The sequence below is a fragment of the Rhipicephalus microplus genome, chromosome X (assembly GCF_043290135.1).
Source record: "Rhipicephalus microplus isolate Deutch F79 chromosome X, USDA_Rmic, whole genome shotgun sequence".
NCBI lineage: Eukaryota > Metazoa > Arthropoda > Arachnida > Ixodida > Ixodidae > Rhipicephalus > Rhipicephalus microplus.
The window spans coordinates 502,339,813-502,362,709 of NC_134710.1; the positions used below are offsets into that span (position 1 = coordinate 502,339,813).

Sequence of the window (22,897 nt, forward strand, 5' to 3'; positions counted from 1 at the left end):
TGATTGATTGATATGTGGGGTTTAACGTCCCAAAACCACTATATGATTATGAGAGACGCCGTAGTGGAGGGCTCCGGAAATTTAGACCACCTGGGGTTCTTTAAGGTGCACCCAAATCTGAGCACACGGGCCTACAACATTTCCGCCTCCATCGGAAATGCAGCCGCCGCAGCCGGGATTCGAACCCACGCCCTGCGGGTCAGCAGCCGAGTATTAGCCACTAGACCACCGCGGCGGGGCCGAATGCACGCGAGTACAACAAAATGTCACCTCTCCAAATTCCAGCGAAGGCACGCGAGCACAACAAGATCTCAAAAATGTGAATGGCAAAAACAAAATGAGCGAGAAGAGCAGTCTGTGAACGAGAGTTTTTGGTTGAAAAACTAACCTTACAGAAAAGCTGCCTTGCAGATTATTGCAAACTGTCCATTGTTTTCTCCTGTAGAGAATTTGAGGAAGACCACGGCTTAAAACGCGAGCACCGAGACGCTCTGAACCAGCTCTCAGAAGCTCTCATCAAGCTTCCATGATGCTACCATCAACATGTAGTATTACGCTACCTTTAGTGTGTAAATAGTGTATATAAACGTTGCTCTTATCAGCGCCGGCTACTCTGCTTGGCTTCTACCTGACACTTGGCTAGCTCCTTCGAATACATCACGAGCAAGCAAAAGGGCACGGAGTTGTTAAGATGAAAATGTGCAACATCACATCGCTTTTATTACGTGACATATTCGTTCTCCGCAGCCCCGCCGTGGTGGTCTAGTGGCTAAGGTACTCGGCTGCTGACCCGCAGGGCGCGGGTTCGAATCCCGGCTGCGGCGGCTGCATTTCCGATGGAGGCGGAAATGTTGTAGGCCCGTGTGCTCAGATTTGGGTGCACGTTAAAGAACCCCAGGTGGTCTGAATTTCCGTAGCCCTCCACTACGGCGTCTCTTATAATCATATAGTGGTTTTGGGATGTTAAACCCTACATATCAATCAATCAATCAATCGTTCTCCGCCGCATTCGCCCGATCGTGTCCACATATAACTTTCCAGTTTTTATAGCGACGACACACCGTTGATTGTGGTCACGTCATTGAATGTCAATTAAACAGTGGTTGCATTATTTATTTGCAAATTACTTCTTCATAAAGCATAGTGAAGTAATTTATTATTTGGCCACCTAATGAGCTTTCTAACTTGACTTACTTTTTTATCAAGACTTGAATATAATGTTAAGTTTTATTTGGTTGATTTTTAGCATTATTTTCGCAACAGAAGTACATCTGTCAGCGACAATCATTCCTAACCTCTCCCAGTGCCAGTAGGTCCGTTCAAGCTACGTGATGAAAAGCAGTTTGCTGGACTATGTCATATATGACATGTCGCTCAAATTTCGGTATCTGCATTTTTTATGAATCCAGCCGTCTTTTGTAAAGTCTCTACTGGCAAGTTTTTTTTAAATTTTGTTTTGTTATATTTAAAACTGGTGGTCTCAGACAAGCTTATTAGCCGCTTCTCACCACTGGATAGCCGTTGTTACGCGCGGCGCCTGGGCCGACGGGGGAGGGCCGCGTTCTTTGTTCATCAAACAAGTCACCGAAGGGCTGCCAGCCTGCTGTCGGCCATGTATCGTCCATCTTATGATCTTAGCCGGGAAGTGAGGTGGCATTCCAACAACATAATAGGTTCGACGAGACGATCACAATGGTTTCTTGGTGTCACAGGTGCAGTGTGGTGGCCACGCCCCAATCAAAGATCTTGACTTGAGCGAGTGTGAGCGACACCGTCAGAAATGGTGTGCGTGTCTCGTGATTCAACAGCGCATTCTGGACCCATTCCCGGATTTAGTCAAAAGGCACTTTTTATAGTGAGCCACCCATCTCATTCGCAAGAGATGTCTCGCCCTGTCTGTACAGAATGTAATAAATTCTCTGTTAAGTTTGCCGTCTTACTTTTGAATGCACATGCGTTTTCCTTTGTGTCTCTCTACGCGCCCTTTCTTGCCCCTATTTCTCCACCCTCAGTGCTGGGCAGCAAACCGGATGCCAAGATACGGTTAATCCCCCAGCCTTCCTTTCTCTCTCTTGCCATCTTACTGCCTTGGCATCTTCATCCGGGATATCTGATGCCTGAATTAAAAGGCATCAAATATTTTCTGGAGCATGTTGGGACGCTGCATATAAGTGGTCATCCTCGAAAATTATCAAGTTTAACACAACGGACAGGTGATGATATACCCTGAGTAGGTTCGAGCATGTATTATGCCTCGACGCTTCTAATCTCCATTAAACTTCTCCCTTTCAATTTCATCTTTCGGGGCTTTGTGTAGTTCTTCACCTTACGCGCTGCATTCGTGCTGCACTGCTACCATTTCATTTCTTCTGTGTATACGCACTCTTTCGAGAACGATCATAGGCTGCCCTCTTGGACTGATTATGATGCCGTTTCGCATCCATATGAATATTCGAATAGTGCTATGGTGAACTCGCACGCATCAAAACGCTGGGCCATTACATTCAACGTCGTATGACCATAATCATAGCTAAGTACGACACAAAAAACAGCAAAAATTGCTTTTAAGCTTAAGATGGCAGTGTCTATGCTTTGCTGTAACTGTTACGCTTATTTTTTGTCAATTTGTCCAATATGTCATTTCATGCAGCGGCCGCCGAACTTGTGCCGCTGTTCATAGTGGTACTCTCGGTCTCTGAAGCTGGATGAAGATAACTAAGAAGCCTGATTTTTACTGGCTACATAAAATGTGAAACGAAGCTATGAATCAAGATGAAAAAGAAGACAAATCTGTGAAATGTCAGTACTGGCGCATAAATGGCGCGCCGATTGCGCCGATGAAAACGTCGGCGCCGGCGGCGCGCCGATCAGTTCACGTCGGCGACGTGGTGAAAACTCTCAGCGGCGGCGCGCCGACCAGTCGGCGCACACCTCTAGTGACAACCCATCATTCCCATGGTCACTGGACGATCGCAGCGCCAGAGTGCGCTTTACTTCAACGTTTCTAGTGTGGTAACGAAGTGTGGATTGATGGTATTCAATGATCCCTGTGATCAGACGGTGTCCATACAAGGCCAAGAAATACCGAGGGTAAGTGAATACAAGTACCTTGGAGTATGGGTAAATGAGAGTGATAGATACATGGAGGTACAGGAAAAAGCCTCGGCAGCAAAAGGAAAGAGGAATGCGGCAATAATGAAGCACAGAGCGTTGTGGGGATACAATAGGTATGAGGTGCTTCGAGGTCTGTGGAAGGGTGTAATGGTTCCAGGGCTTACTTTTGGGAACTCAGTGGTGTGCATGAGGGCAGAGGTGCAATCGGGAATGGATGTAAATCAAAGGACTGTGGGACGCCTCGCGTTGGGTGTTCACGGGAAGACGACAAACGAGGCTGTAAAGGGCGATATGGGGTGGGCAGGTTTTGAGGCGAGGGAAGCGCAGAGCAAAATAAGGTTCGAAGAAAGGCTAAGAAATATGAAGGAGAGTAGATGGGCAGAGAAGGTGTTATAGGAAGAGCGTGGACACACAGTGGAGAAAAAGAACTAGAAGACTCACTAGTAAGTATACGGCTGGTATTGTAAGCCATATGTCAACAAAGAGCGTTAAGGGAAAAGTCAGGGAGGCGGAGAGGATTTACTGGATGGCAGCTATGGAGAAAAAAAACCGGCTTTGAGTAACTACCGAAAGGGCAAAAATGAAATAAGGAGGGAGGCATTTTACGATAATTCAAGGGGAAGCGCTTTACTGTTTGAAGCGAGATCGGGTTGCCTTAGAACGCGTAGTTATAAAGCAAGATTCAGTAAAGAAGAAGAACACTGCACATGCTGCGGGAAAGATAAGGAAACGGCGGAGCATGTTTTGATTGAATGTGGAGATATCCACCCAGGTGTACGTTTGGGCACGAGCCTACAGGAAGCCTTGGGTTTTAGGGACAACAATGGAAAGCTGAACACACCCGCGATTGAAATAAGTAAGAGACGGTTAGAGTATTGGTGGCAGAAAATTAGAGAGAAAGGACAAAAATAAATATTGGAAAAATAAAATATGGTCAGTGTGCCGTAAATGGCAGAGAACTTAAGCTGAAAATTTACCTTTTTTCCATTAAGATAGAATTTATCGAAGTAGAGGCATTAGGCCAACATAAAAAAAGAAAAAAGGGTTTTTTTTTTTTGTGTCGAGCCTGGTGGCATACTTGTCACCACCCCGTTATAAAGGGGACGCTCATAGCATCCATCCATCCATCTAGACTAGGTATGTTGCAAAACTCCCCGCGTCAGACTACTCGTCACACGGCACCGGGACCGCTTCCGGTTTGGTGGCACTGGCGGCACAACAAGCTTCCGCTAGCAGACGAAAACGCGTGGTCGTCGTGGCGAGACGCCGTGGCGGCCGTTCCGAAAGAGCTTTGCCAAGAGTATATTATCGAGATTTGTTGTGCTGCCGCAGAAACTTAATACTGCGTAATATTTAGTGGTGTAAGGCAACTACAGTATAAATATGGTTTTCTAAACTGCCCAAAATAAACAATGCTTGATATATATAGAGTGGGCACGGCGGCGTCGTAAAGATGCAGCCTTCAAACCCGTTCCTGTTTATCCCGCAGATTGGAACCCTGCTGCTTCTTCTAGGCCTTTCTGCAGCATGTGCGGAGCGACAACCAATGCTTCGACCTACTTTCAACGGCGATATGGATCTGCTGATAAACCCAGCCTCAACTGACGAACGCTACCGGTCCTTCAACGATGGCGCTGGTGTTACATCGTCAGAGCCTCTGGGATCACCGATGACGTCACCATGTAACGATCCTTTAAAAGACAGCGCTTACGGCACAATCGGCAGTGGGCACGGCGGCGTCGTAAAGATGCAGCCTTCAAACCCGTTCCTGTTTATCCCGCAGATTGGAACCCTGCTGCTTCTTCTAGGCCTTTCTGCAGCATGTGCGGAGCGACAACCAATGCTTCGACCTACTTTCAACGGCGATATGGATCTGCTGATAAACCCAGCCTCAACTGACGAACGCTACCGGTCCTTCAACGATGGCGCTGGTGTTACATCGTCAGAGCCTCTGGGATCACCGATGACGTCACCATGTAACGATCCTTTAAAAGACAGCGCTTACGGCACAATCGGCAGTGGGCACGGCGGCGTCGTAAAGATGCAGCCTTCAAACCCGTTCCTGTTTATCCCGCAGATTGGAACCCTGCTGCTTCTTCTAGGCCTTTCTGCAGCATGTGCGGAGCGACAACCAATGCTTCGACCTACTTTCAACGGCGATATGGATCTGCTGATAAACCCAGCCTCAACTGACGAACGCTACCGGTCCTTCAACGATGGCGCTGGTGTTACATCGTCAGAGCCTCTGGGATCACCGATGACGTCACCATGTAACGATCCTTTAAAAGACAGCGCTTACGGCACAATCGGCAGTGGGCACGGCGGCGTCGTAAAGATGCAGCCTTCAAACCCGTTCCTGTTTATCCCGCAGGTGAGCAGACGCTATGACAAGTCTTTTCGCAGTAACGATGTCTGCCTAATTCTGCTGCCGTGCCCACGGTCGCTTCGTGAAGCCTTTTGTAAACTGATTGTTTCCTTGCGCTGGTTGCTACTGTTGAGCGGAGATGTTGAGTTGAACCCAGGCCCTGCACTAGACGCCATAGCCGAACAGCTAAAGCAAATTGCAGGAGACATTCAAGATATTAAGAAAGAAAAATCCGCAACAAACACCAGACTTGACGCGATTGACAAAAAACTTGAAAAGATAACTGGCCTTGAAAAACAGGTCACTGAGTGCAATAAACGAATATCTAACTTAGAAAAAAACCTAAAGGCTATGCAAATGAAAGTGGATGATCTAGAAAACCGGAGCCGTCGGTCCAACCTTGTCATTTACGGTGCTGAAGAACAACAAAATGAATCGCCAGACATGCTTGTCGAGTTGGTCGAAAAGAAGATTTTAGATGGTGTGCTACAGATAAAAACCAAGGGAATCGAAATAATCCACCGTCTAGGAAAAAAGAAGCCAGTTGGTATATCTAGACCCAGACCCATTATTCTAAGACTACTCGATCATCGAGACAAAGTTTCAATCCTCAGACAGTGTTCAAAGCTGAAGGGCTCAGGTTTCTCTATCAGTGAAGACTTTTCTCGTAATACTCGGGACATTAGAAAGAAACTGTGGGATCGAACGAAAGAACACCGGGACAGGCAAGAAAGGGTGTCACTGGTGCGCGATAAAGTGCGAATCAACGGTCAACTTTTTGCTTGGGATAGTGAACGAGAAGATATATATGCAGTGAAAAAAAACGAAGTTGGCATAGAAAAAAGAGTCACTCGAAGTCGACAGAAGTAACCCTGTTGAATGTGAACGCACGTAGTCTTGTAAATAAAGTAGATCAATTCGAAGCTCTCCTTCTAGAAATTAAACCTGACATAGTTGCTGTCACGGAAACATGGCTGTACTCGGACATCCTAGACCATGAGGTCACGCCGCCAGGTTATGTGATTGTGCGCAAAGATAGAGAGACCAGAGGAGGGGGCGTGGCACTTTTTTTCAAGAAGGAATTGCGCTACTCTGTCTTACCGGGCAACCCTAGCATTGAAGCGGTATGGTGCAAAGTGCAGCTGCAAAGGGGCTGTGTATTTGTTGGAGTTATTTACCGACCACCTAATGCTGAGACAAGTTATCTGGAACTTCTTCTGGATTATATGCACGATCACGTGACGGGTGGTATGATCATCATGGCTGGAGATCTCAATCTGCCTGAAATAGAATGGTCATCAAAAAAAGTGCGAAGTGCTGCAAATGACGTCATATTAGATATGTTGTTCAATTTTAACCTCGAACAACTGGTGCGCGTCCCCACACGTGTACAGGGCGTATCCAGCTCTATTCTAGATGTTGTGCTCGTTAGTGATCATTTTCCAGAAGACCAGGCGCGCATCGAAATCTTAGACGGAATATCTGATCACAACTCAGTCCTATGCACACTGCCTCTATCTGGTCTTTCTAGAATCCATAGCCCCGATAGACACGTTCTTGCCTTTAACAGAGCAGACGACGCAGCAATAATAACATATCTTAATCACGAATTCCTTGCCTTCTATGATCTTTGCATGGACAAAAATTTATCAATGGATCACATATGGTTACAATTCAAGGCACGTGTCATTCATTGCATTGAGAACTTTGTCCCCACACAGCGAAAAATTACAAGAAAGCATAATGCCTGGATCACACGTGACATAATTCATATAAAACGTAAAATCAGTAGGCTGAGGAAAGCTAGGAGGTCTAGCTCACGAGCTGGCTACACCGCTCAGATCGCCACTTTATCAAGAACACTGAAAAGCAAAGTACGCTCTTCAAAAATTCACTACTTTGGTACCACGCTAGCAAAATTCATCAAAACCTCGCCAGGAAAATTTTGGCGCTATGTAAGTGGCAAACACAGTGGCCAAAACGCCTCCCCCTCGATAGACACAAAAGATAAGGCAGACAATTTCAACCGCTACTTTCAGTCCGTCTTTACGATCGATAATGGGCTAGTGCATCATCCCGAGATTAGGCCTCCCACTGACAAGAAGTTATCTAAAACTCCGGAAATAACTGAAAGCGGTATACTAAATCTGCTGTTAAACCTCGATGATAAAAAGAGTTGTGGTCCAGATGGGATACCGAACGCTTTTCTCAAACGGTATGCGGAACCGGTTAGTAAGTACCTGCGCTTACTATTTACAAAATCTATTCAAGATTCGCAGATTCCCTCTGAATGGAAACTTGCAAAAATAATCCCTGTGCATAAATCTGGGGACAAATCGACTCCATCAAACTACAGGCCCATTTCCTTAACTTGCACTAGCTGTAAGCTACTCGAGCACATTATCCTTAAATTCATTACAAAGTTTGTCGAAGAAAATAACCTATTACACCCCAACCAACACGGTTTTCGGAGAGGCCTATCGACCGTAACGCAACTAGCTGAAACAATTCACGATCTGGCCGAAGCCATTAATCAACACTCCCAAATTGATATAATCTTTATGGATTTTTCAAAAGCGTTCGACCGGGTTTCCCATGAAAAGCTAGTTTTCCAGCTGGTTTGCAAACTCGGGGATGGGCCAGTGACCCGTTGGATATCCAACTATTTGTCCGGTCGCCAACAATTTGTACACTGCAGTGATCACGTCTCTGACACATTAAACGTTACGTCCGGTGTTCCTCAGGGATCCGTCTTGGCACCGATATTATTTCTTCTATTCATAAACGATCTAACAGTCAACATTAACGCAAACATAAGGCTTTTTGCAGACGACTGCATATTGTACAAACAGGTTAAAAGCTCCAGAGACCAAACTGAACTGAACGATGCCCTGAACGACGTTGTACGATGGTGTTCTAACTGGCAAATGGTGATTAATTCTGACAAAACAGTCGCCATGCAAGTAACAAAAAAGAAATCACGTCTACCTTTCCATTACGGTTACAACAGCATCGTGCTACGAAATGTAAGCCAGTATAAATATCTTGGTGTGACTATAACTTCCGATCTCAGTTGGACAGTACACCTAGAAGACATAGCCGAGAAAGCCCTAAAAAAATTATTCTTCCTTAAGCGGACGCTGCGCCACGCTGACCGCGACACTAAGCTTCTAGCATACGTCACACTTGTCAGACCAATCTTGGAGTATGCGAGCATAATCTGGTTTCCATTCACGGATAGTGGTATCAGCACGCTTGAAAGAGTGCAGCGCAAAGCGATTAGATTTATTTTTAACCGGTATCGTCGCCTCGACTCCCCAACACAATTACTACGCCACGCAGATTTGCCGACACTCGAAAGTCGAGCAAAAATTCATCGCCTAAAGTTCTTATACCTGTTATTGCACAACTGTCTTAAAATAGACCACGCTAAATACGTGAAAACCAAGACAACAAGGCAAACACGTCACACACATGATCACACACTCCAAGAGTACTCTTGCAACAATAACACATTCTATTATTCTTTTTTTCCTAGATGCATTCGAGAATGGAATGCTCTTGACCGACTTATAGCCGAACAGCGTACAGTTGATGACTTTCTAGCAATGTTGCAAAATACACATAGCACTTAATCATAACGCTGATTACATAGTATGTATTGTATTTTTCATTTCCTTGTGTACTTCCTTGAATTGACTTGCTTGCCAACATTTGTATTTGCACCAACTTTTACAGCTATGATTTATTATCCTTCTTTTCTTTTCTACGGGTGTAAAATATGATTAATGCGCCCACTACCACTTTAACTCGTACATGCAGCCTCCTTAATTTGAACTTGTTGAGAAAGGCTGCTCGGTCCAAAATTGATTGTTACTATTGATGTGAATGTTTTCTGTTTTTCTTTTGTTCCCCTTCGCTCCCACTCCTGTAATAACCCTGCAAAGGGTTAACAGTATGTGAAAATAAATAAATATAGCATAACATACGAGTCTGTCGGTTAGTTGCTAGTTGATGTACGTTCGCAATAGATTTTTAGACGCGAAAAACCCAATTACAATATCTGGCATCCTCTTTTGTGGCTGTGGTTCTCGGTCTTGAAAATAAAAATTAGAACTATGTGGCGCAATCTTGTGGCTTTTGTCTGGTTAAGTAGTCAGCTTTTTTTTTTTTTTCATGTCAGTCACATTCTTTAGCAACTTAGACCATCGAAAGGCTACGCGTGCGGCCATTTTCTTGAGCATGTCTTCCCTCTGCTTCTTCTGGAGTTCCTCTAATGAAACCTGTTAACACAGCTGCAGCCAAAGCTTCGAGCAGAGACCGCACTTTGGGTGTATCGGTGAGCACTTCGTAGTCATTACTCACGAGTCTGCCTGCTGACGCATTGGGACAACATGAACACACTTGCAGCTTTTCTATGTCCTCTAGAAGTTCTGTCCATTGGATGATGGTATCTGCTTTGCCAGGCGACTTGGCTAAGCGATAGTGACGGCTGCTAATGGTGACTGTCATGTCTTCTGCGACGACAATGCATTTCTCCACAAATAGCGCTCTTTCTTTTCTTTGAGCCCTTGAAATACCACAAGAAGTTTTGTCTCGCCATTCTCAACAACGTTCCGCCAGCATGCAAAAAAAAAAAACGTTTTCTATGTCTTGAAGCGAAATGACACCACTAGTTGACGGCATGTCGAGACTTATTTCACTGTCTTCGAGCTCAGTGCTCAGAGATAGTCTATTCTTTTTCGCTAATGATATTCTGGAAAATACCCCACTCCTATCGAGCAGCTTTCCCTTTTTCGTCGCGGGCCCCACGACAAAGGTAAGCGGGCAAATTCGGGAATATTCGTGGAACGCATCTTTCGACGAGGTCCCACTTTCCTCTTGCGATTTGTACCTTCTTACCATATGACGTGAGTGAAAGTTTTCAGGATGTCCTTCACATGAAAGTGCATATCACACACACGTGAGGTGCTGGACACTTTCTTATCCGCACAAGGAATAGCGTGGTCCCGTACCTCTTGCTGTTCAGGTACACGTGGGCACAAAAGAAATGTGGTGTCTCTGATTTCCCGTAGCTACTTTACTGCCGAGGACGCAACATCCGGACATGATGAAAACACGCAACACATTTAAAGCAGAAAAGGGCACGCTGAAGCCCAAAAATGTTCACGCAGAAAAAAGCTTCCAACAGATATCGACGCACTGCAACATGCACAGCGATGGACCTTACGGGAGTGACACGAGCGAGCTAGGTGTTCTGTGAGCGAGCATGCAGTGAGTGAATCTGGATGCGACAGCAGCGCCACATTTGTCGCTGGCAGCAGCCGCGCCGCGCAACATCGCTTAGTTTTGCAACTTACCTAGTCTAGAAACGTTGCTCTAGTTGATATTGAGAAACTCGATGCCTCAGGTATCTTTCTTGAGGAGGCATTGACTGTACCCATGGTCGCTGAACGATCGCAGCGTCAGAGTTCCCTCCTGGTAATTTTGGAAAACTCTATGACCTGCTCGACCTTGCGCCATAAAGTTTCTCAAATTGGAAAACTCTATGCCTTGCTCCATCTAGCCGCTGGTGCAAGGTCTACCGATGATGATAGGTCTACTAGCGCCGTCTCTAGGTCGGATAAGTTAGTTCACAATGCCACCGCAACCGTTATGTTCGAAAATTTCGTTGTCAAAGGTATAGTATACCTTCTCTAAATGGTAGCTGTGATGGTAGTGTATCGGTGTTTCTTGAAGGAAGAAGTTCGCGTGTAGGATGGTGCGTAATTTGATCGCTCGAGAGACGCTTTAAGTTTATGCATATAATTGCATGAAATTTGGTGGGAATACTTGTGTTTCAGTCGGTTACGCTGCACACGGACCTAGGTGACATAAAGGTCGAGCTGTTTTGCGAAGCATGTCCGAAGACAACCGAGGTATGTGCTCAAGTATAACAGCTTTTATAGCGTCTGGATAGGCTACATTGCTTAAGTAGCCTAGCCCATGCATGACTCTGCAAGGTGCCAATTGGTGTTCTGTCTTGAGCTCCGTCGACATCACCTGTCGTATTTATTGGTTTGGTCGCTAGATGATGCGCCTTAAAGATGTCACGAAACATCAACGAGGCTGCAAGGGAAGTTTGCTCAAACGTAAAACAGAGCACGGGAGCTGTGGGCAAAACTAAAGTTACTGTATATGCTACCTATAGACGGTTTCTGTGTTTGTAAACAAACTGGTTCGCGCCGAACGGCTTACCCTGGTAGGTTTCTGGGGCGGCACTTCCGGCAATGCTTTTTCAATAGTTCCGGTGGTGTATTCGTGGTGTGTTTGAGTTTGCTGCTCTATTATTTCTGGCGCATGACTTAGGATGTGTTTGGAGCAACGTCTAGTGGCTACATGAAGGGGCTCGACGTAACACATGGCAGGCACAGGCGCGGCCACTGCTGCAAGTAACGCGGCTCGAGTGGCCGAAGGGCGCCGCGCCAAATATTCGTCGTGTCCTTCCGATGAGCGCGGCCCCTGCTTCGTTTTATTTCCGATAGTGGTCGTGCCTATACAAACAGAAAAAGCATAAATTGCAGGACAAGTTTGTCAGCGAACTCAATTGGGCCAGTTGGTTCTGTATGTCGACGATGTGGATGCGCTTTGAAGACGCGGACCGAGAATTGACAGCGCACACCTGTCTTTCGCTGTCCACGTCCTCAAAGCGTACCCACAACGTCGATGTGCAGGAGAAAAGTGAAGTTCTTCAATTGAGCTTTTCGACTAGAACTGAAAACCTTCCTCCTGTTGAAACCCGAACATATTTGTATTTTCGTCTATGCACACAACCTCAGGATAAAACGCTTTTTTCAGCGCCCGTGTCACACCGGTCACTTTTTAAAGAGATCAGCGGGGATCGGAATCGCTCGCAGAACTATAATGTTTTACTCACGATGAACCAAATTTTCAAGTTGAACCTACCTAAGCCGGCAGCGCATGTTCACACCCAAAAACTAAATGAGCTCGAATGCGGCGATGTTAATTAATCATTTTCTCTCACAGATGAGGGCTCACTCGCCGACGTCACTTAAAAAAAATCAAATGCAACGAAACGTGAACACCATGACGTACACTGTGCGGCGATCAATGTTAAGCGCCGCTACTTTGTGTCCCGTGTTGTTTCGAACAGTATGCATCATTTATATAGCCCAAACTATAAAATAAACACCTTTGCGATGGATCTTCAGTGTTAGCTTCCACGTTTCGCTACCCATTTCCCGTGTCAGTACACTTATCTGTCACGGGTGGAAGATGACAGACTAATGTATTCCCAGTAACGGCGGCCTTCGACTAGTCCGTCTGAGTATCACCTCTGTGCCATCAGTGTGCGCTAAGCTTTACATTGCCTTTGGGGAAGTGCAGAACAAATCTACGTGCTCTTAGTGGGAATCTAGTTTTCTCGCGTGATTACTACAATGCAGGCGCTCTTTCTATTGTCATCTGTCAGAAAACAGAATTTTGACTAGCATATAAAATTAATTTAGGCATGTAGACGGCATCCTGGTTTACACAGCTGTGCTCGAGTTGCAAGCGCTTCAAGGAATAATTTTATCCGCATAAAACATCGGAACACAAGCAGCCACGGCCAGCAACAAGCGCTAAAACTACGCAAACACAAGAGAAACCGGAAGCTTCCAGGGGTGGTTTTTCGGTGAACGCACTATGTTGCTAGAGATCAGCAGGCTCTGGCGAAGCCGTCTATAGGCAGCATATACAGTAACGCTAGGCAAAACTGCACACCAGCGCACTCTATAGACCTAGTACATGTTTGTAAACAGAGGTAGGTGCTGTCGACATATGTAGGTTTGTTGTAGCGATGTTGTGATGCGTAGGCTCCGCCCAGCTGTCCCAGCCAAAATAGACCTCTCCCTGTTTGTAAACAGTGTGACGTCACTGCGGGCACCCCGCCCACCATACCATTTCTCAGAGCAGGGACTGGTTGGCAAAAAAGTTCGCCGGCGGCATCTTTCTGCATATCGCAGCTGTGTATCTGCATTCTTTTGACAGAAATTTTGACATTGCTATGTTCTAAAGTCACAGCTTTTGAAAGAAGGGGGTTGCGGAAGGGTCACTGTTCATGGTGTGGACGTTTGTTCGCTGTAGATGGATGGATGGAGAAACTTTATTTAGAGTACTGAGAGACGCGACTAACACGCAGTGGGCTCCCCGCGTAGATGGCAGCCATAAAAAAATCTGATATTTTTCAAAAGCGAACCTTCTGAATGTACACGGTGACTGGCACTTTGAAAAATATTTGCGTGGCATGGATGTAAACTTATTCGATTTCTATCGTGGCATGTGTAAGGCAGTTTTAAACGAGGTACACAATTGGCAGCAGCATGGTTTTGAGCTGTTGTGCGCGACGTCATAGATAAGATCCTCACTCATTGCGCAAAAGTGGGATCGGAGATGAATGAAAAAAAAAAAGGCTTCTTGCCGTGCGTTAGGCTGACGTTAACATATCTTCGTAAAGATGAAAGTGAAATTCTGCAGCTGTGTTTCTCAACAGGGAGTTTTCGATTACGGGCCCCAAAGAAATAATGTCAAAGCCACTGCGCATGCGCAAAACCCAAACCCAAGCCTGCCCAAAATGTGACGGCACCCACTGAAGTGACAGCTCTCGGCCAAGATCAGAGTGACTAAGAATAGGGGGAGTTTCCAAAGAGCGGCAAACCCTATTCAAAATCTCATCGCTCCTGCTTGACTCAAAGCATCCATACGCAAAAGGCTTTGGGGCCCCAAACTTTTGGGGACCCTATTCAAAAACTCCCTAATAACCTAGTGAAAATTTATGTGATCTAAACCCGACAACTTAATAATATATTATCTGGAACAGTTACCTTACTGCATTTGACACCTATAACGTGTTTTCGTAACTTTAGGCTTGATACAGAAACTTGTAATGTGCATTGTCACTTCATAAGGATCGAGTCGTAAAAGTGCAAAGTAGATAATAAACGAAAATCTCCGCTGTTAGCATTAACACGTATCAGGTATCCGATAATACGAGTTATAGCCCTGGTGAAGCGTATTTGCAGATTTCGGCAATGTACAACATGCTTATAGATCATGCACGTATATATCACCCGGAGATCATTTATTTTTCTGCACGCCGCGCATACGCTGAGATGTACCCACTCGCAGATGATCGTTTCAAATGCATTGTTACCTTGACTAAAGTATGTCAGATCGTGAAGTTCCATCGACAACCGGTTACTGCAACCGGCCCACAACAAGTACCAGTGTTTTCACAAACAGGACACATCGCATTATTCACAATGCACACACCACGCACCATATTTTCAGTTTCACCGCCCGTAAAAGTGAACCAATATGTCGATGTCTTTCAACGTACACTATACGCCACAGTCAACACTGCACATTCTCGAAAACAATACTGCTGTTCCTCGTACAGGCCGCCATGTGTGTTCACTTCTCAGAGATCAGGGGCCAGCCAATTTGGCAAATGTTTTATCATGCACTTTACCACACACCTAGATGTTCTCTGACACATACCACAGCTAATGTTGCCATTGTGAGATGAATATTAAGCTTTCAAAAAGAAAAGAAAAACTTGCCCCAAGCACCGAGAAACTGCACCCCACTCAGCCACCGGCGGAAGTGTTTTGCCAACCACCGTCTTGCACGTGCACCGGTGACGTCACGCTGTGACGTACCCTAGTAGAGGTCTATTAGGGTTGCTAGAATACATAGTGTGCACGTGCGTCACGCAGCGCCCCTTCGTCACTTCCGAAATGTGCCACCGACATGCTTGGATACCTACCGACTCTGTCACTTACCGCTGCTGTGTTGTTTCCTCGTGCTTGCGCCCGTTTAGTTTTGCCTCACGATGCAAGTTTGAGCAATTATCAGCTGCTAGTGAGGCAAGTTGATTTAGTAGTCCACGAAGAGGGAGCAGAGCTTCGGGGTGTTTCTTCGCCGAAAGTTATTACTTAAAATCTAGAACGCACATTGCGATTTTCCGCATAGTACCAGCGTGTTTGGCTGGCGCGGATTAACAAAAACTACTTGAAGAAACTCGGTGATATTTGTATCTTCAGGTGTAACTTCATTACGGGTAAGTGCCACATACAAGCACTTACCTGCAAACAGAGATAGCTTACCAAGATACTGTACATACAAACTTGTTTGCGGTCACTGCGCGCACAATCAGCGTGTCAGGGAGGCGGTTAAAATCGTGATGGAGATCGTGGAAATTTGGGTATTGCATTGAAATAAACTGTGAAAATAGATGCGAGGCAATATTAGTTCACTTTGAAGTAAAGCGGATTTGTTCGAGTTGGTGGGTCAGGATTTTCAAAAATTCGTTAATTAATTCCCTACCACGATCTCCATTATCAGGGACTTCACTGTACATTAGCATACAACAAAAGTAAAATACAAGATGAAACAGGTGTCAAAACATACGCGAAAAAAAAGTGATGACCGGCATTACCGCAGTACGCACCACGCGAAGTCTCTATCTGCCTCGCATAATATTTTCCTCGGCTGTTTCCACAAGTTTTAATCGGAGAGGCTCAACATCAGCACTGTTTGATACACTTGGAGGGGGGGAGGTGCTGCTACTTTGGTGGCGTGGGCCACAGCAATATATTAATATTATATCTCTTGTTAACTTGCCTAGCTTTGCACAACTCGTTTTCGATGGGAGCTGCTGCGCTTCGCTCATTCACTTTTAAAATTGCGGCTCGAGGCTTTCATTTGTTCTTGGGCCACGCAGTTTGTAGTGTTTGTAGTGAAAGTGAGATAATGGGCCCTCGTAGATCGTGGCGGGCAGCTGGTGTACACAGTGGCTGGTATACGTGTTGCACTTCTTGATTTTCTGGTCTCGTATCGAGTGAACAAGCGAGGCCTTCTGATCCGACGAGCTCATTAAGGTACAACAACTAAAAAAACCACAATGCTTCCCTTTTAACATTGTACACAGTAACAGATGACTAGCCACCAACAAACCGCTCTGCAGCACGTGAACTGCCATAGGTACCCAGGAAGGTACCCACGCATGGCAGGAGAGGACGACAATGACGGAAGTGACATCACATGAACACTATGCATACATAGCTTGCACGCAGTAGAGATCAAAATTTTGGAGACCATGGGTACAGTGTACTAGAAAAGGGCAGTGGAGTGAACGAGGCGGCCCCGCCGCATTTGCGCCGATTTTTCGGCGAGTGACAGTAACAGCGGCGCTGTAGCCACATGGTACTGAAGATCTCAAGACCGTCTGCATTGTGAGCGCGTGCACTGTATTTTGCAAAAGCTAATTGCTCCTTTTTCTTGCGTTTAATGAGTTTCTGAGCCTTTTTCACTGTATGCACACCTGCTACGCGCATGGTACAGGAGTGAATGCGCAGGCACGCTGAAATTGTGTCGAGGCATTCTCTGTTTCAAGGACCTGCCAACACAAAGAAAGAGAAAAAAAAACAAAAAAAAAACATGTATTATCGGAATTTGCATGGATCCGCCTAGCTTGTCACTTAAATAGCGCTTTGACATGCGCTACATCATAAGTGGCTACTGGCGAACTACGAAGAGAGAAGTATCAAAACTGCAGTTAAATCATACGCTCGCTGTCGGCTACGATATTCAGGGCACTGTTTCTCATATTGTCACCTGGTGAGTAGCTAATGAACTTGTGTCGGGGGTCGCACCGTTGTGCATTTTATGCTGCTGATGACAGGTGCGCGCGCGAGCTGTCTAGCTTCCTTGGTGCGCTGAGTGAATTCTTCGGCGTCTGTATGGATGTCGTCACACTCATCCGGCAACATTGCGACGTCGTCACTTCGCGGCCATGAATCACACTGAATGGTGTCATTCCAGTGGTTTCTTGTAGAGCGGTATTATAACCAAAGGTCACGTACGGCAATATCTGATCCCAGTTTTCATGTTCCGTGTCAATGTACATGCAGAGCATGTCTGTAAGGGACCTATTGTGGCGCTCCGTCAGTCCGTTTGTCTGTGGGTAATGTGCCGTTGTTCTTCGGTGAGCTGTACCACTGAGTCTGAGAACCGACTCCAAAAGTTCCGCGGTGAAGGCAGGTGCTCTGTCTGTGATCACTGCTGTTGTAGCGCCATGCCGAAGGACGATGTTTTCGATGAAGAATTGAGCGGCTTCTGCTGCTGTGCTGCGCTGCATAGCTTTAGTGTCCGCATAACGAGAGAGGTAATCAGTGGAAACAATACAGCAGCAGGTAGCTTTCGCCAGTAGTACTTGGATTGAAGTTGGCACAATGTTCGGGTGTAGCCTATATGACCAGAAGTGGCTTCATTATGACACGCTTTCATAAATTCTTTTCGAAAGGATGCAGGCACAACGAGCAAGTGGGCGCTGCCGGTTGGAGAGAAGTTTTTCCTATAGAGAACATCGTTCCGCAAGCAAAAAGACGGCAGTCCTCAGCAAAAAACCGTGCCACGTCTTCACATCGTCCTTCTAAATAATCAATTAGTGGTAACAGCTCAGGGTCACTGCACTGCTCTCTTGCAATAGTGGTCGTGTTGATAACTCCCAAGAATGCCGCATCAATGTTCATGTCATCAGGAGCGACAGGCTCAACTGGCGACTGTGAGAGACAGTTGGCGTAAGTGTGCCTCTTCCTAGATTTATAGATCATGGTCGTGTCGAACTCCTGAAGCCTAAGACTTCAGCGCACCAAACGGGCTGATCGATCTTCAAGGTTGGTGAACCAGCACAGAGTGTGATGATCGCTAACAACCTTGAATGGGTGGCTGTACAAATATGGGCAAAATTTGATGACCGCCCACACCTTGCGAGACACTCCTTCTCGCTGATTGAGTAGTTCTCCTCTGTGCGAGAGAGAGTTCTGCTGGCGTAGGCTATTACTTTTTCACAGCCATCTTGCCACTGCACCAGAACGGCACCCAGACCCACATTGTTGGCGTCAGTGTGAAGTGCTGTAGGGGCTTCTTGGTCAAAGTGTGCAAGGACAGGAGGTGTTTGCAGGCATTGCCGTAGTTTATTGAATGCCATTTGCTCCTGTTCAACCCCAGAGGAAGTAGACGTCCTCACTTACGAGTCGTGTCAGTGGTGCTGCAACAGACGAAAGGTCCCCGATAAACCGTCGGTAATAAGCGCACAGCCTTAAGAAGTGCCTCACGGCCTTTTTGTCGTGTGGTGTAGGAAATTTTGCTATGACGTCTACTTTGGCCGGGTCAGGTCGAACACCCTCAACTGACGACGTGACTTAGGTACCTCAGTTTATTGAAACCAAAAGGCCATTTTTCGGGTTTTAAAGTAAGGCTGGCCAAACGTGTGGCTTGGAGGACAGTGAATTAATGGCTTAGATGTTCCTCGAATGTTGCCAAGAATAGAATAACATCGTCCAGATAGACCAAGCACACTTGCCACTTCAGGCCATATAGCACGGTGTTCATGAGACGCTGAAAAGTGACTGGCGCCGAGCACAATCCGAAAGGAAGCACCTTAAATTCGTTGAAGCCATCGGGCGTTACAAAAGCAGTTTTTTCACGATCTCTCTTGTCGACCTCTATCTGCCAGTAGCCACTTCACAGGTCCATTCATGAAAAATAGCGCTCATAATGCAGCTGATCAAGTGAATCGTCTATGCGAGGCAGTAGATAGATGTTTTTCTTCGTTACTTAGTTCAACTTGCGATAATCTATGCAGAAGCGCAAGCTGCTCTCTTTTTTTTTTTTACCAAAACCACGGGGACGCCCAAAGACTTTTCGAAGGTTGTATGACTTCTTCCTCGAGCATCTTCTGCACCTGTTCCTGAATCTCCTCGCATTCTTTCAGAGCTATGCAGTAGCGATTCTGCCGAATCGGTCGCGAGATGTCTTCAGTAATGATTCGGTGCTTGGTCAATGGTTTTTGCTGGACCTTTGACGTAGACGAAAAACAGTCTTCGAATTGGTGTATCAGTTCAAGCAGGCGCTTCCTATCGGAGGGTGGCAGCATGAAGCGGATGTCTACCCACAAAGTTGTCGAAGCAGGGACAGTTGCGTCAGAACGATCCCCGGCTTGGTCCACATCGTCATAGCAGGCTATTGCGGTGCCCTTCTGGATTTGACGAGGCTCGTTGCTGAAGTTTGTGAGGAGCACCTCTGCCTGTCCATCAGTAAGTGCCAGAATGCCTCTTGCGATGGAAATGCCTTGCGTAAGCAAAAGTGCAACTATGTGCTCCGCTATGACATCCTTATAACTAGGCCATCCACTGGACACCGACACAAGACAGCGGGATCTCCGTCGGAGCGTCGCATCGTCGGTTATTCGCCAACGGTTGTGTGGTTCGTCACTGCTGTTGTGGACACACGGATGTGTGCAAAACGTCACCATATATTCAGAAATGTTGATAACAGCGTGATGATCTTTTAGAAAGTCCATGCTCAAAATTAGCCCTTTACAACATTCAGACAACAGGACAAATGTGGCGACAAAGCTGGAATCGCCTATGCGAAGTCGAGCAGTGCATTTACCCGTGGGAGTCATCAGCTGACCACCAGCACTACTTATGTGCGGCCCTGTCCACATTGTATAAACCTTTCTAAGGCGGTCGGTGAGCTCTTTTCACATGATTAAGAAGTCAGTGCCAACGTGATGTCCGTCTATGGGAACTACAAGATCGGCACGTACCACTTCATCAGCATTAGTATTCGTCATCGTATTCATCGTCCTTGACTTTAGATTTTTTTGCTGTGGTAGGGGGGACTTTGCGGTGTCTCGACAATTGGCAATCTCGCCCCCGAAGGTCGCAGCAGTCAGTTTCCCCGGCGTGGGCTAGGCGAACAGCCTCTGGTGACATCTGCGTAGCCCCGATGGTTCGGGGAAGTGTGGCACGCAGGTGATGGAGATCGCCAGCGACGCGGTGAAGTTGCTTGGCTGGTCAGTTGATTGGCGTAGTGGGCGTGATGGTCTTCAAAGTGGAAAGAAGCAGGACGAGAAAAGTTGCCGAACCCGGAATCCTCTTGACGGCAATAGCGGGCAATGTGTCCTGATTTCCCGCGGCGGAAGCAAATAGGTCGACGATCGGCCGTGTGTCATAAGTCAGTTGGGCGAACTGGTGGTCGTCTTATAGAATCTCATTACTACCAAGGCACGGCAGCGGGTCTTGGCTGGAGGGGCGTCGTCTCAAATGACAATGGAGGACGGTGGACCACATCAGCATAGCTCGCTGGATGTGGCTCAGGACTTAGTGTGAGTGGTGTAAAGGCTTGCTTCAACTCCTGACGGATGATTTCGGTAGCAGATGCGACATGCATTTGGGTAAGAGGAACATAGAGGGCTCGAAGTTCCTCGTGCAGTATTTCTCTGATCATTTGTCTCGGGGAACTTTCACAGATGGCAGATTTCTGAGCTGCACACTTACCGCCGTATGGTTCGGCAGGCTGTCAAAGTTTTGACACCATTGTTGCAGTGTGTGCTTGATGATAGTCGTCTCTCTTAGGAATTCGTCCACTGTTATAGGCGGATTTCGTACGAGGCCCGCAAACACCGATTCCTTAATGCCCCGCCCTGCATTAGGTGACGGTTCATACCCTTTGCGTAAATGGCGGCGGCTTGGATCAGTTGCTGTGCACGATCCCGTCGGTCAGAGTTCAGGTATGTGTCAAGTAGCTTTCGACGGAAATCGTCCCAAGATTGGAAAGTAGCCTCGCGGTTCTCATACTACATACAAGTGCTATTTTCCAGTGCTAAATATGCGTGGCTAAGTTTTTGTTGTTCACTCCAGTTATTGGATATAGCGACACGTTCGTGCCAGTCTTCGACATCCTCATACTCTTCTCTGCAAACAATTTCAGAAACGCCAGGATGTTCGAGAGTCACATGCGAGGGAAGAGCTGTCTGCGATGGAAGGATAACTTCAGATGTTTTAGGAGGAGCTCCCATGCTTGTGGCAGAACAGGTGCAGACTCCGGACTGAGGCCCAGTAGGTGCCGACTGAATTGGTGCATCATATTGGTGACGAGGGGTTGAGTCTCTGGACTAGGTGAACGAGTCCGAGCAAGGCCGCCTTGCATCAGGTTGCAGGCTCCAGCACCCCCACCAGTGTGATGAGGTCAAAACAGAGGTCTTGCCGAGGAGACAAGGATACCACAAGCATGTCAATCTCTTCCCAAGTAACCACGGATATCCGGTTGGCATACGACAGGACGTACATTTCAGATATTTCGAACATCCATCACATGTCCACGGATGTACACTGTATGTACGGTGGACGTACATTAGATGTATAAGGGTAACAAATTTGTATGTTCACGACATTCCTCTAAGATATCCAACATGGACATTGACAGGCCCTTCGAGAGTATATACATATATAGTGTTTGTGTATATAGCTAGTGCATATTCAAGAAAAACCTTTCGTGAGAGTAACGTACCCACTCAGCCTCGAAGGCCTGTCTTTTTTCCGCGGGAGATTTCCTGCTGCAAATGAATCTCAAAAAAAAAAAAAGAGAGGTCCAAGCGGGCTTTCAAGAACAATCAAACCATAGTCCACAGCCGCGATTGTGAAAGTGTGTACACAAAGTCTTACAAGATTTCAGTGTTCAATGCCCTTCCACCTTCAAGTGCGATGACTTCTTAGGCGGCAGCAATTGCTTCTTTGTGAGTTGAATAATTGATTAGCAACAAAACCAACTCGCATGTGTTTATGGCAATGTTATTCTAGTAACTGCAATACGTACATACGGACAAGCACAGGAGAAAAACTATTGGGTGTAGCACACGCTTCTAAAGAAGGTGCAGAGACACTGACCACGTGCTCGTCCTAAATCGGTTAATTGCAAGGAATATGCGAGCAAATTAAGAACTGGAAACATGCCACGTATTAGCAAGGCTTATACAAATGATGGGCAATAGTTAACGCGTGGTAAGAATAGATAAATGACCGATATGAGACCTAAAGAACAGATATGTAACACATGGCCTTATCTGTGTTGTGTGAGTGAGAGGGGTTGCTGCTGCTTGCCGTGGTAATCTCTGCCGAAAACAGTGGTGGGCTCGGGCCTCGTTTCGGTGTTTCTTGTAAAAGAGTAAAAGAGTAATCCTTCGTAATTCACATATTGCTGTTAATGTCCACAAGGGCGCACTTGAAAAAAAAATCTGCTTTCTGCCTCTCGGAGATCGGCTCAGCATACATAAGTGCGGCGCGGTTTTTCCCGCGCTACTTTTTTCTGTGCGCCGCTGGTCAAGCAGGTTTCGGGACAATAGGCACAATGGCGCGTGTTCTCTCCCAACACATCCAGAGGGGCATGGCTAGCATGACGTGTACGTTCGAGGAATCTTAGCAACTGCAGTGCATCGCTTGTTGAGAAATGTCGAGGCTGATGCATGAAAGTTTGCCTACATGATGACTGCTATGACGCACTCGATTCGCATTTATGTCAGTTGAGATG

General features: G+C 46.4%; 1 protein-coding gene across 42 annotated transcripts in view; it reads left to right on the forward strand.

Moving 5' to 3' along the window:
* The first annotated feature begins 10,832 nt into the window (after positions 1-10,832).
* Positions 10,833-22,897, forward strand: part of LOC119160740 (peptidyl-prolyl cis-trans isomerase-like 3) — a 96,806-nt gene continuing 84,741 nt past the window's right edge. For 5 of the 42 annotated variants that reach the window (XR_012887786.1, XM_075881020.1, XM_075881014.1 and 2 more), the window contains exons 1-3: positions 11,081-11,240; positions 11,323-11,397; positions 21,302-21,405. Coding sequence is in view for 31 of the 42 variants with exons in the window: in XM_075881020.1 (XP_075737135.1) it covers positions 11,379-11,397; positions 21,302-21,405 (123 nt within the window). In the remaining 11 variants the exon portion in view is untranslated. Of the gene's footprint in view, positions 11,398-21,301; positions 21,430-22,897 lie in introns of those variants that run through there. The other 37 variants (XM_075881015.1, XM_075881038.1, XM_075881039.1 and 34 more) reach the window with 34 other exon arrangements.